Source organism: Felis catus, chromosome B1 (genome assembly GCF_018350175.1).
Source record: "Felis catus isolate Fca126 chromosome B1, F.catus_Fca126_mat1.0, whole genome shotgun sequence".
Lineage (NCBI taxonomy): Eukaryota > Metazoa > Chordata > Mammalia > Carnivora > Felidae > Felis > Felis catus.
This window is the reverse complement of record NC_058371.1, coordinates 169,434,982-169,448,453: the sequence shown is the minus strand read 5'-3', so window position 1 is coordinate 169,448,453 and position 13,472 is coordinate 169,434,982. Positions and strand designations below refer to the sequence as shown.

The 13,472-nt window shown below is 36.8% G+C and overlaps 1 protein-coding gene across 7 annotated transcripts in view; it reads right to left on the bottom strand.

Annotated features, from left to right (window-relative positions):
* ATP8A1 (ATPase phospholipid transporting 8A1) overlaps nt 1–13,472 on the bottom strand; it is a 233,177-nt gene that overhangs the window by 144,349 nt on the left and 75,356 nt on the right. For all 7 annotated transcript variants that reach the window (XM_045056434.1, XM_045056433.1, XM_019829563.3 and 4 more), the window contains 5 exons: nt 10,347–10,458; nt 8,903–9,068; nt 7,519–7,646; nt 4,836–4,913; nt 3,544–3,632 (listed from right to left, as the gene is read on the bottom strand). In XM_045056434.1, coding sequence (XP_044912369.1) covers nt 3,544–3,632; nt 4,836–4,913; nt 7,519–7,646; nt 8,903–9,068; nt 10,347–10,458 — 573 coding nt within the window. The remainder of the gene's footprint in view (nt 1–3,543; nt 3,633–4,835; nt 4,914–7,518; nt 7,647–8,902; nt 9,069–10,346; nt 10,459–13,472) is intronic.

Below are 13,472 nucleotides of genomic sequence, written 5' to 3'. Positions count from 1 at the left end.
GAAGTCAACAAAAATCAGTTTAGTTTCTGTACTAGAAATTTTTTTTAACTTTAGAGACTGTACTATGTTAAGCCTTGCCCAGCTTATCAACTTAATCTAATAGTAAGGTCTAAATTATCAACAAAGGATTATACTTAGGACTGTATTATATATGCCGATAATATTCACTGTATAGAGAGTCCTAGACACTGAACATAGAAGCCTCTTTAGCCATTCATGGTATTTAAGTTACTATGATAAAACTGACTCATTCTCTACAGGAAGGAATTTGTGGAAATGACACTTTAACAAATGTTTAACAGTAGAATTTCTAGTTTGTAGTAAGTTAAATTTACAAATGACATCATTTTACATTTAATCAAAGAAAGATCTAATGAAACAATCTAATAAGTTTAAGCACAGTGGCAATCTGACAAAGTGGATCGCTATAAAATAATCATTGCTAAGCATGTACAAATCTTTATTTCGTTGCCCACCATAAATCCAATTTGGGGCAGTGGTTATGGCAAATGAGAGAAAACTTACCAAGACTAAATTCTGAAGCACTGCTTTCAGTGTTAAAAATCTTTTCACAAATCTAAGGAATGCTAGGAAAAAATTATACTTCAAGTCTTATCCTTTAAACTCATAAAAGCCAACAGAACTTCTTACCTAGGGTAAAACTAGGGTTTGTTTTACTTCTTAAAAATGCTGAAGGAGGATCAGTTCTGAAATTGTGACCCCAAAGGCATTTGTTAGTCTGTGAAAATGTGTGGTGTTCTTTGCTTTGCCACATCATGGGGGGATAAATACCATCCTTTCTTCTGCTGGAGTTGAAAATGCATGTACCTAATAGTTCCCCATATTAAACAAGTGTTAACACTGCTATAGTGCAAATGGGATTGCAAAACCATGTTATTTCCCCGTCTGGGTTCTGATGACCCGAGAGTGCCTGAGGAAATTCTCATAGGAAGATGGTTGACAGTAATTACTTTTCTTGCTGAGTTTGGTGGAATTAAGGAACAGTGGTGTGCCTCCTACTGTAAACACCTAAGTGTCTGAAGCCTCCCGGATCAACAACTTCATATATGAACAACTCTACAATGTTGACATTCCAAATGTCCATCAGGATATTTGGGGGAGGGGATGCTGATGAAGCGCAATCAGGGCTAAGGATCCTAAAAGCACATACCCAATACAACATAATTATTGGAAGCAGTTTAACAACTAGCTTCACTCAGCAAGGCTTCTGGGATTCTCAGAAACATGATATATCACCCAGGAAAGAGATGTATGTCTGTTTATGTAGTTAAATTTTGCAAACAAAGAAACACCTGTTTTTTTTCTTTTTTTTAATTTCTAAACATGCTTTTTTGATTTTTATATCCAGAATTTTATATCTGGAAAAAAACTGTAGAGATACCGTATCTCACTATCCTCATTGTAAGGAATTTAGAACATTTGAAAAGAATTATTGATAGTTACACGGTGAGTCAGTTACAAAGCTAGGACTAGGGGTCATGTCTTATGGCTGCACCTCAGTATTAAGAGATGTTATTTTCCCAAGAAGAATTTGTCTTACTGGAAGCTTAATCTAAATTTTGACAGTTCTTAACTCTTTAAGTTTATTTATTTATTTTTGAGAGACAGAGAGAGAGCGTGAGCGCACAAGCAGGGAAGTGACAGGGAGACAGAGAATCCCAAACAGCTGACAGCACAGAGCCCTATGTGGGGCTTGAACTCACAAACCATGAGGTCATACCCTGAGCTAAAATGGAGAGTTGGATGTTTAACTGACTGAGCCACGCAGGCGCCCCAACCCTTAATACTACTTTAATATTTACCAGTCTCAACCCTACCGGGTCATATAACAGTGGTTAATGTTGATTATCATCAATGGATCCAGGAGAACCCTGCTATTTAGAACTCCTGCCTGGAAGTGTTGAAGGACTTGTTTCAAGAATAAGAAAACACTTGATAAAATGAAGGAGAGAGGCTAGACCTCATTCTAGCTTTCTGTTCTCCTAAGTTCATAATCAATAATTACTAATTTGAAGAACTTGCTTATTCTACTGGAAACCAGCAAAATAAAAAAAGGATGTCAATTATCAAACAGACCACTCTAAAAATAAATTCACTTACGAATGCAGAATTTTTGTAAAAACAATCTCCACAAATCTGTCAGCAAGTATAATTCAACAAACTGTAGAATCCTGTAGAATCACAATAGGCCTTTCCTTTCTTGCCTGGGGTAACTGTGGGTCAAATACACATGACGTCACAAAACGTGGCTCTGTCTCCCCCAAAATGGCAGCTAACTAAATTACAATGCCGGTTGCAATTGGTGGGGAGGAGTAAGGAGAGCCTTTTCTAGGGGAACTGGGGGAGCTCTGGATAAAGAGGAAAGATGCAAAGTGGCATCCAGCCCTGGAAACAGTGAGCACGCTTCTTAAATTAACATCCTGTCTCCGCAAGTGTGAAAAAGCCATTCAATCAAATGTCTTTTCAGCTTCAATTACACACATAGTTTGAAGCCATTTTTAGTCACTGTCTCTGCGAACCCAAAGAATATCTGCCTTCATCTACTTCTCTTTGTAGACCCTTGTACAGGAGTCACCATTTGTTTTTAGAATTTTTAACAAATGGCTATTTATTTATAATTTTAACTATGGCATTTTCAAAATCCATCCATAATTTTTATACTAGCTTACTGCTTGGAGACAGAGTGTGAATGGGGAAGAGTGGGTACAAGCCAGAAAACCCAAATGCGAGTGCCCTTGCCTGAATGGTAAAGAGATCAGTATTTCCCAGTCTCACTTGTAGATAAAGACAGTTGGAAAATCTGATAATAGGTCATGGTCAAGGTCATTCCAGACAATGAGAGTGTTTCAACTTTTGATCATGTCCTTTTAAGAAATGTACAAATTAATTTTCTCACATTACCCTATAAAGTATTTCAAAAGGCTTTTGAATGGTTTACGCAAACATAACTCGAAGAAAGAAAGAAATGGGTTCTAAACAAACACATTCAAAAGAACATCGTGAGCCTGATAAATATTTCTGATGGCATTCATCACGCCCTGGATTTAAGAGTTTCATGTCCCTACCTCCTTCCCATCATCAGAAATTTAGACTGCTCTGTGGCTGCAAAGAGGAGAGGTGGTAAAAGGAAAAAAAAAAAATCACAGGGATAACTATCAGGGAAACAACAATATTTTAACTTGGAAACTTCCCAAGGACACTTTGCATGTTCTTACAACATTGTACTCTAACTTTATGGCAATGCAGAGGGAACTGTGTTTGTACCCCGTGATGGGAGCCAGACAGTGACCTTCAGCAACTCTAAATATGGATATACTACTGGGCAGAGCCTCCACCCCCTAGGTAATTCCAAAAGACAAACAAATCCAGACTGCAACACACAAAACATACATGGCTGCTGACGTCAAAATAGGGGCTTTCAATTAAAAAAATTTCCCCTGATGAGAACTCTCAAAATGTACCAAACTATTAGCAGTAATTAAATGTATATATTCATACTCTAATTAGGGGGAAAAAACTCACCCATATGCAACTCCAGCTATGGTACACTTCTTAAACTGCATCACATTGCAGGTCAGAGTGCCTGTCTTATCAGAAAATATGTATTTGACCTAAAAAAGTGTAAAATTTCTCATTAAAATTTCAGAAGTCTTTAAAAAAATTTTTTTAACGTTTATTCATTTTTGAGAGACAGAGAGAGAGACAGCACAAGCAGGGGTGGGACGGGGTCGGGGGGGGGCGGGAGGGAGACACAGAATCCTAAGCAGGTTCCAGGCTCTGAGCTGTCAGCACAGAGCCCAATGCGGGGCTTGAACCCACGAATTGCGAGATCATAACCTGAGTTGAAGCTGGACGCTTAATTGACAGGGCCACCAAGGAGCCCCTTCAGAAGTCTTTTTATGCTACTCTCTCACAGAAGAGGAAAATACCCCTTAAATAATTCTTTTTATCAATCTTGTTACATTTTAGGGCTACAATGAATGCTATTAACTGCACATTAAGTAATATGTTCAACTGCTTTTTTTAAAGTATTTTAGCAATGAATCATCTCATGTATGAACAGTGAAGACTATCAGGATGTTAGAAAACCCTGTAGCCATGTAGCAATCTGCCGTGATATGGTCTGAATTTCCACTAGAAAACACCACTCCTGCTACTTAACATTTATGGAGCACTAAAACCAGCACTTCTCAACGTAACACACAACTACAGAAGGGGGAATAGCTTGTGCAATTAACTTCACGCAACATCTGAATGGGTAAGAAAAAGGATAATTCTGGCCTAAATGCTATTTAAAAAGTAAGACTTTGCAAATGGCAAAAAAAAAAAAAAAAGAAGAATTTTTCCTCAGCTAGTATGTGTAAATTGATTACAAATATACACATATATGTGAATATAGTATCAATTTTAAGTCCAAAATTCCTGTTTGATTACTTTCATACTTGGACTTACATAACATCACTGATCGATGTAACCATTTTTCTTCCTTTCTGGTCAAAAGCTACGAGCAATTTTAATAGTGAGAGTTTATAACCCCAAAACAGCCAACACTTTACTACTAACCAGATTACATACTGAAGGACATCCCTTAGTGAAATACTTTAGGTGAGAGCAAAATATGTTTTACATAATGTTTTTAAAAAATTCATTTACTACAAATGAAAATTGATAGTTATCTGCTAACATGTACGTATGCCGATCATTCAAGCAATGGGGCATTCGGAGCTGTCGATTCAGATGAAGTTGCCACCTATGGCAGAAATGACAATAAATCTGACTTCCAGTTCAACACATCACTAAGAAATTTAGTTTACCTGGCCAAGTTCCTCGTTCAGATTAGATGTTCGAGCCATCGCAGCAGTGTCTGTGGGTTCATAGTGCATGTCGAGATCCTTTTTTTCAAAATAAAAGAAATTACTGAATGCAACTGGTATCAAGAGGTTGACTGAAATTTCATTTAACTCAGGAGCTATATATGTAACCACTCTCATCTCTTGCCATCACTTTACCATTTCAGTTGATTTCCCTGAAAAGGACTCAGTATAGAATATTATATTTCCCGGTAAGGGCAGGACAGCTTGGTAATTAGAGCATATCTCTGGAATCAGGCAATCTTAAAAAAAAATTTTTTTTTAATGTTTATTTATTTTTGGGAGAGAGAGAGAGACAGACAGACCATGAGTGTGGGAGGGGCAGAGAGAGGGAGACACAGAATCTGAAGCAGGCTCCAGGCTCTGAGCTGTTAGCACAGAGCCCGACCCGGGAGTCAAACTCACGAACCATGAGATCATGACCTGAGCTGAAGTCGGATGCTTAACTGACTCAGCCACCCAGGTGCCCCTGGAATCAGGCAATCTTGATTTATTATAGTTCTACCATTTTCTAGACATGTGACCTATTGTAAGGTTAAATAAGATAACGTATGCAAAGTGCTTCCTAAGGTGTCCAACACAATATAAGTCCTTAATGTAGCTAAAATAATAGCAACTAGACATTGCTCAAATAATTAAGACTGAAAGCCCCTGGAAAAATTACCTAAGAGATTCTGTCTGGTTGTACTTTCTTGGCCTAAGTTTCTGCCACTGTATATACTTGAAAGTAAAATGAGTGCCCTTCTCAAAACCCAATAAAAAATGTACAGCTTTGTACCATTTGTACTTGCTTTGTTCACATAAATTATGAGGTGTGACTATTAATCTTATACAAATTAATATCTTCTACAGTATAATATTTTGTTGGCAAGTCAGGGTTCACAGGTTTTCACATGTCAAACGAAAAGGACAAATCTGATCTTTCCCACATCTGCATTCCCCATCTGCTGATGGGGATCAGTTCTAAAGTAGGCTGTGTTGTTGCAGGTGCCATGTTTTAAGCAGGATATTAACCAAGCGGACAATGTTCAGAGAGGAATAAAGGAATGGGGAGTAGGTTGGAAATCAAATCTAGTAAGGAACAGAAGGATATGGGAGAAGATACCATAGGACAATAGGCATCATAGCTGAGTTCTAATACTTTGCAAGGCTATCATTCAGAAACAAGGTTTTAGACATTTTCATAAAAGATCAGGTAGAACCAGTATCAAAGGGGAGCAATTATTCATCTCATTTCCACACAAGAAAGAGCTTTCTGGTAAGGGAAGACCTGTCAAGAATGTTATAAAATCTCTGTATAACAGAAAGGTAGTTGAAAAAAGCATAAGCCTGCTAGGTTACTCCAACATTCAAACTATGTCATTATTTGAAGAAAATATTATTTTTGAAAATACAAGTAAAAAATAATAAAGTGACTAGTTATTTGACTTTCATAATGAATCACTTTATGATTTCTTATTGTAAGTGGGAAACCTTAATTTTAATCCTGTTTTTAACTCTATTTACACAAATTTTATTACATAATTCTTCAGCAATGTATCTCCTTGCATGAAATAAGCCACGCCTGCAGCTCATTTTAGATTTCTAAATTATACTGGTCTTCTGAATGAATTAGCAATTGACTGCTGAGGCAGGTCATTCACCATGAGCAGTGGCAAAAGTATCGTCAGTTATATTTTAGAAAATCCCAATACTGTCCATTTGAAAGACTTTTAAATTATTTAAAAAAAATAACATCAAAAGATAATACCAGAATTTCTCAAAAAAAAAAAAAAAAGAAAAATTAAAACTTTCTGGCAGATTAAGTCTGAAGATGTATTCAATTTACATAAATTCATTAATTTTAACTGTGGTAAAATAAAATTAAGAACACATTTTATAAAGAAAACATTTAGGAAACAGATGTCCAGCACATTTTTTTCCCAAGATTAAAAAAATTTTTTTCAGAAGAAAAAAATTAAGAAAAATTTAAGCACAGCTGAATTTGTTTACAGTATGGAAAAATAAACTACATAGATGCATAAAACACGATAGACAGCCTGGTTGTTACAAGTAATGAATGTGGTATTATTTCTCCAGCACTTAATCGTTGAGGAGGCTGTGAGATTTCTTTGTGAGATTTCTCTGTGAGATTTCTTTGTCGTGAGATTTCTTTGCTCTGTATCACCACCATGAGATGTTGGTAAACTGTGTTTTATCATTGCTGTGTAAGGGTCCAGGAAAATCAGCCTCAAAGAAGTCAAGTGGCTTGGCAAAGTTCACACAGCTAGGAAATACAGAGCTACAACTATAGTCTAGATATTTTAGCTCCACACCCCATGGTTCTCCTTTTCCCCAAGATCACTATGAAACCCAAAATAGGTTTCCTGGAGATCTTGTTCCCCAGAATGTCGGGTTCGTAAACTGGTGTGATTCTGAGATGAGAGATTTTGCTACTGATTTTACATGTCAAATGATTTTTGTTATAATTATATTAGAGCCATAAATATTTTGAAATGCCATCTTGTAGTCAACAAAAGGTAAGGTATAATTAAGATTTTGTTTCTGAGAGATCAAAAGACGCTCTCAGGAACAAAGACAAAATGCATACTTAGAATGATGAAAAACAATAATAATTCATATTTACCCAATTTATGAAGTATGCCTGGGTAAATTTCACCACTTCTAATGTCACCAACAAGCTGATAGGAATGAGATTGTTGAAAAGGATGATGAAGGTCAAGAAATTCAGTCCAAAATTATTAGCACCACCATCTGTTGGGGGAGGTGGGAAGAAAGTCATTTACAGTTTTATTTTTCATCTGCATTGGCCAGAACTTTAGCGTAACAAAAATTTTCCATATCATACAACAGATGCATATAGTTAGGCGGGATTCACTGCGCTGATAACATCTCCTTATTTTCAAATACATTCAGGATGGAACAGCACTATTTGTGTTCAATATGTTGTTAGTCCTGTTAAGAGCTTCATAATGGTATGAAAGAATGAAGCACTACCAAGTATTTCAAATCCTGTTCCAAATAGGAAGTTTAGAGATAGCAGGGATAGGATTGTGGGTTTATAAATGTAAAATCTCAATTGGGTAGAATCACTTTTATATAAACTCTTAAAAAAGACTTTAAAGCATGCCTGGAAAGCAATCAAACAAAAACAGCAGCAGGAAAACTAACCCAAGTAGCAAAAACAATGTAGGGCTGTACTTTAGGTAAACTACATTCTTCCTCTTCAATAAAGAAAATGGAACAGCTACCCTAGACACACAAGAAACAAACTGATGGTACTCATAACAGTTCTAATGTTGAAATAGTAAATCAATGACTGTAAAAAAAAAAAAAAAAAAGTTGGAACAGCTGCAAAACTAAATCAATATAATAAAAACTGAAAAAAATCAATTTTGCTACCAGGTTTTACTAGAATTTGTTTTTGTACGTTTGGAAATTAAATATTTATTGGCAATCAAAAGACAATGCAAACTTATTTTCCAGAAATATTCAGAGATGGTACATTAATCCCATAACAGTAAAAGGATAGATGGTCCAAAAAGAACCTATTTAATAGGACTTTCCCTGAGACAGGATGACCATTAACATGGAATTTACTGCATTCATAGGTTCAAGTGAAAGTACGTTCAATTTAAACATTTTACAAGCATGTGGTTTACTTTTGGTGCTTTAAATATAATCAATCTGCTTTCTTTACCCAGATAGCTACCTAACCACCCGTGTTAAAATATTTTAAAGAATAAATGAATAACATTAAATAAAATACAAAATAACATTTTGTTATTACAGAGTGCTCATTATATTTTTAAGAATTCTCAAATTTTAGAGACTCTAACATTTTACTTCCTTTTGCTGGAAACTGCATTGAAAAATAAAAATTAAATGCCCAGTTATCTTGGCAACAAGGTTTCCTTTTTAGGAATAATAGGAAATCTCAAGTCAGCCGTGAAATAAATACACGTTTTAATGAAAGAAAAACTAAGTACAATAGGCACTTTAATGCTTACAGTTTAGATTGAGATACCAGTGCTTTCCAGAATGCCTCCGATTCCAAATGGCTGAACCCACAGAACAGATAAGAGACATGGCAATTAAGATACAAAATAAAATCAAAATTTGTACATTTGTAATCCGTTCCACATTTGAGAGTTTAAGTGGTGGACTTGTTGAATTCTGTAAAAAGAAACAATATGAGCAATAAAAATGTGGACACATTGATTTAGTAATGTATATTTGGTATTTTGATGAAGACGACAGAGTAAGTCACACCTCAAAATCTAGACATGAGTAGATACATGAAAATTACACAGAAATAAGCTGTCAAATGTTAACCACCTTTCCCTCCCCACCCCACCCATATCTTTATCTAATGTAAAACAATAAAAAGAGAAGGAAATGATATTCCTTTATAGACACGACTTTTGCATCGAGGCAGGCAAGATGAACAATGCATTACTTGACTACTTAGACTAGAAGCATCTAGCATCTCAGCTCTGGAAGAGAGGCAGAGAAGGTGGCCTAGGCACCACAACCAGAGACCTGGAAGTTCCAAACTATGAAGACCACATTTAAAGGATCTCTGGTTTCAGTATTTCTGGTGGCAGTTAGCAACTCTTTTACTGAATACAGCAACCATCTAAGTGGCCCTGGCTGTAGGAAGTGACAGAGGTTTCCTCAGCTGTATTTAATGATAAAAATCATCACGCTAGGTCCGTGCTAACCAAGGCGTCCACAGAAGAGAAAATTAAATCTGTAATAATAGATATAAAATAATGGCTTACAGAATTTATAGAATGGCTAGGGGTGGAATCATTAATAGCAGTCCTGTCTGCCTGTTGATAACGTCTCCACGACTTTACAAAGTTATCAGAACTGAAACCAGTTTTTCATTTAGTATCTTAAAATGGTATTCCCTACCCACCTAACCAGTGAACACTCCTATTATATATCCCCAGGCACATGTAAACACTAGAAGTGCGAAGACTAAAGTTGATTAAACGTGGGCTAACATTAAAAATGTTACCAAAAAATGGTCAACATTTGACTCTCAGATTCTTTTCATTTTATGAAAAAGTGAAACCAAGTTCTAAAATTTGATCACTGTATTAAAATAAAATTATAAGACAAATACTTTAATGTAGAGCACTCGTCATTACATAGACATCTAGTATTAATCACTGAAATAGTTACTGAATGCTGCCACGGGCCAACACACAAAATCATTAAGAGTTCATGCACTGTTGATGCCTGATGAAACTTTCCACTCTTCTTGTGTGCATGAACCATTTCATAGCCCCACACACCGAAGAATGAGATTCTGAATGTATAGAGTGGGGCTCAGGAATCTGTGACAGATGGTCTGCTATGTTTCACACTACTGCATAGAGAGCTACAAATAGCACATTTTTCAAGAGAATAGGTCCAAAAAGTTTTCATAGATAAGAATCCCACCTGCATCAGCTTGGTATCATGTCCGGTGTAGACAACTATTCCATGAACCCACTGTGTGTTTCTCAACTGGGCGCCTCGAAGAAGAATCTGATCTGCTCCAAGGGGGACAGTGCTAGGACAGATCATGTTGTGACATTAGAAACATTTTCTAAAATGCTTAAGAATTCTATAGTTATTACATAGTTCCAACGAAGGTTCTGTTATTAAAATAACCCTTCTCACATTCACTTTATTTTTAGAAAAGAAGTAATTTTCCTACCAGTAAGAATAATTTTCTTACCCAAGAACAGCTGGAAGGAAGCATTCCAGTTGCTTCTCCTTAGCACCAAACCAGCCATTTCCTACAACTTCATTATCCAAGACAGTAGGCAATATTTTAGAACTCAGAGGTTAATTTTCAAACCTATTTTAGACTCTTCCTGATTTAGTAAGTCTGTTTAGGTTTCTAAGATGTTTGGAAGAGGTGAGGTTAGGGGATCTGCTCCCCTCCCACACCTAATTAAAAACAGCTTTGTGCATAATAAAGGTCCAAATAATATACAAGGCAAGGTAAATACACAGATCTCATCATCCACTTGCATTGCCACCCCTGCCCTGCAGAGATAAGTCCTTGTATTTAAAATCTCTAGGATAATTTATCATATTCGAATATCAATTATCTAAGAACTATGAATAAGTTTCCAATAAATGGTAAGCATCTAATGTCTTAAAACATTCTTCTGAAATGACAGCAAATTGTAGATATCTATTCCATCTAATTTAAAACACATTTTTCATGAATACAGGCCAACTTGAGTCTTTTGCAAGTTCTTTGTAAAACTATCCACCCTGGTAGGTTGTTGGTTGACACAACCTTACACAGAGAGGTACAAGCTATCAGAGATATAGTGGGATTCTTGACGGAGATGTACTACACAAAATGTAATGGCTTAAGGATTTCTATCACTAGGTCTTCATTTTAGGAAAAAAAGCAAGAAAGAAATGTCAAATATAAAGAAAAATACATTAAAAAAAAAACAACCTGGAAAAAGAAGGCAACAGATGGTCCAAGTAAAGTCTCTGGAGAACCCAGAACTTCTTACAGAACTTCTTTGCCAGCAGAGGGCAAAGTGAGGTTGAGTCTTGCATTCCTGGTGGGCTTTCATGGTCTGTTAGGTGGCTAAAGCTCGTAGCAGCTTGGGCCTTAGACCTTCTTTCAAGAACTGCCCAACGATCACTGGATCAGGTGACATCAGTTCAGGTCATAACAGCACCTGAAGGCCTCTACTTAAGTAAGCCTTTAAGAAACAGTGTATGCCAATTTAGAAAAAGACTACAGTATCTATAATTCTCATTCTTTCTGTAAACAGCATGCTTTTCAGACCCAGCTGGAAGGGAACCCTTTGTGTATATGTCTCAAGATGTTTCAGAGTTGGGAGGGGACCTTAGGCCTAAAGCACGTTTCCAAGAAATTCTTGGGAAGCTGCTAGCCTATACTTGAAGCACGTAAGTGCCAACCATTCCTCACATATACAATGAGGTACAATAGGACAACTGTCACCTTGGCATTTGTGGTATGGATTGATTGGAATTAGGTACAAACTCTTCAAAAACAAACAAAAATACTCCTTTTCAATTATGAAGGTTCAACATAAGTTATTACTACATTTCATCAGAGGTGGAATTCCAAAGCTTCTGGCATTAGACAATGACCCTCATCCTTAATAATGGAATCAAAGTACACATGTTCCAAATAAAGGGGCTCCAAGAGGTCTGGGTAATCACTGTAAAAGTCAAATGTGCCACAATACGAAGGTATTGAAAATCTGTTTCCACCTTTCATATATATTAAAGCTTATTGTATAAATTCTATCTTACCCTAAGTCTTGGCACTATCGTATAGTTTCTCTTTCACTGCATTGATTTGCTTGGCATTGATTTCATGGGGAACTGATAAGAAATGGAAGTTGGCCAGTTAGGAATGTCAGACTACAGAAACATTACTTATATAAGTGGCCAACTCTATTATTAGTCTATAACCATATGTTCACTCTGTGAGGTCACTCTGTGCAAATTTTAGAACAATATATAATTCATGAATTACAGGAAAGGTTTTGGTGGATCTGAATGAGGATGACAGTTTAGGGTATATCTTACATGGTCTTTAGAATTCAAACACTGTAATAATGCAATTATAAAATAATGAAGGCACTGATAATCTCTCAGGCTGGTGGAATGACTAGTGCATTTAGCTGGCCACTACCTATACCTGGGGGTAGAGGAGACAGAGGAGAAGGAAAGCGAGGGCAAGAGGAAGAAGTGGCAGATGGGAGAGACCCTACCCTTCCTTGCCAGGTTCTGCTCCATTTCTGCTCCCTTTTCTAACAAATCTCCTTGAAAAGGCTGTCTACACTTGGTATTTTCAACTCCTCTTCTTCCACTATCTCAGACTCACTTCATCAGGCTCTGCCTGCTCTAACCAAGCTCAAGGATATCGACTTGCTAAACGGAACTGTTAATTCTCAGCCTCATTGTGCTTGACCAACAGCAACATCTGACCCATGTCTGTCACTCCCTTTGCCTTGGTAGACTTTCCTCACTCCATCTCGGCTTTCTTCCTATCAACCTGATTTTGGTTTCTTTGGCTGGTCTCTCCGTTTTCCCAACCTTAATGTTGCAGTCTTAGGATAGTTCTTGGGACTCCTCACCTTTCTCTCCATACCCTTTCACCTTCAGTGATTTCTTCCACTTCCATGGCTTTAATTATCTATGCCAACTATTCCCAAATTTATCTCATGACCCAGACTTCTATCCCAAGCTCTAGGCTTATATATTCATTTGCCTCCCTGACACAAACTTATTTGGCCCAAAACTGAACCGCTGATATCCCCTCTAAAAACCCTCCAATGGATCACCATTTCACTCAGAGTAACACTCTACAATAGCCTTCAAAGCCTTGCATGGTCTGGCTTCCTCTTATTCCTCTACCCTTCTTTTATTTATTTATTTATTTATTTTTAAAATTTTTTTTTTCAACGTTTTTTATTTATTTTCGGGACAGAGAAAGACAGAGCATGAACGGGGGAGGGTCAGAGAGAGAGGGAGACACAGAATCGGAAACAGGCTCCAGGCTCTGAGCCATCAGCC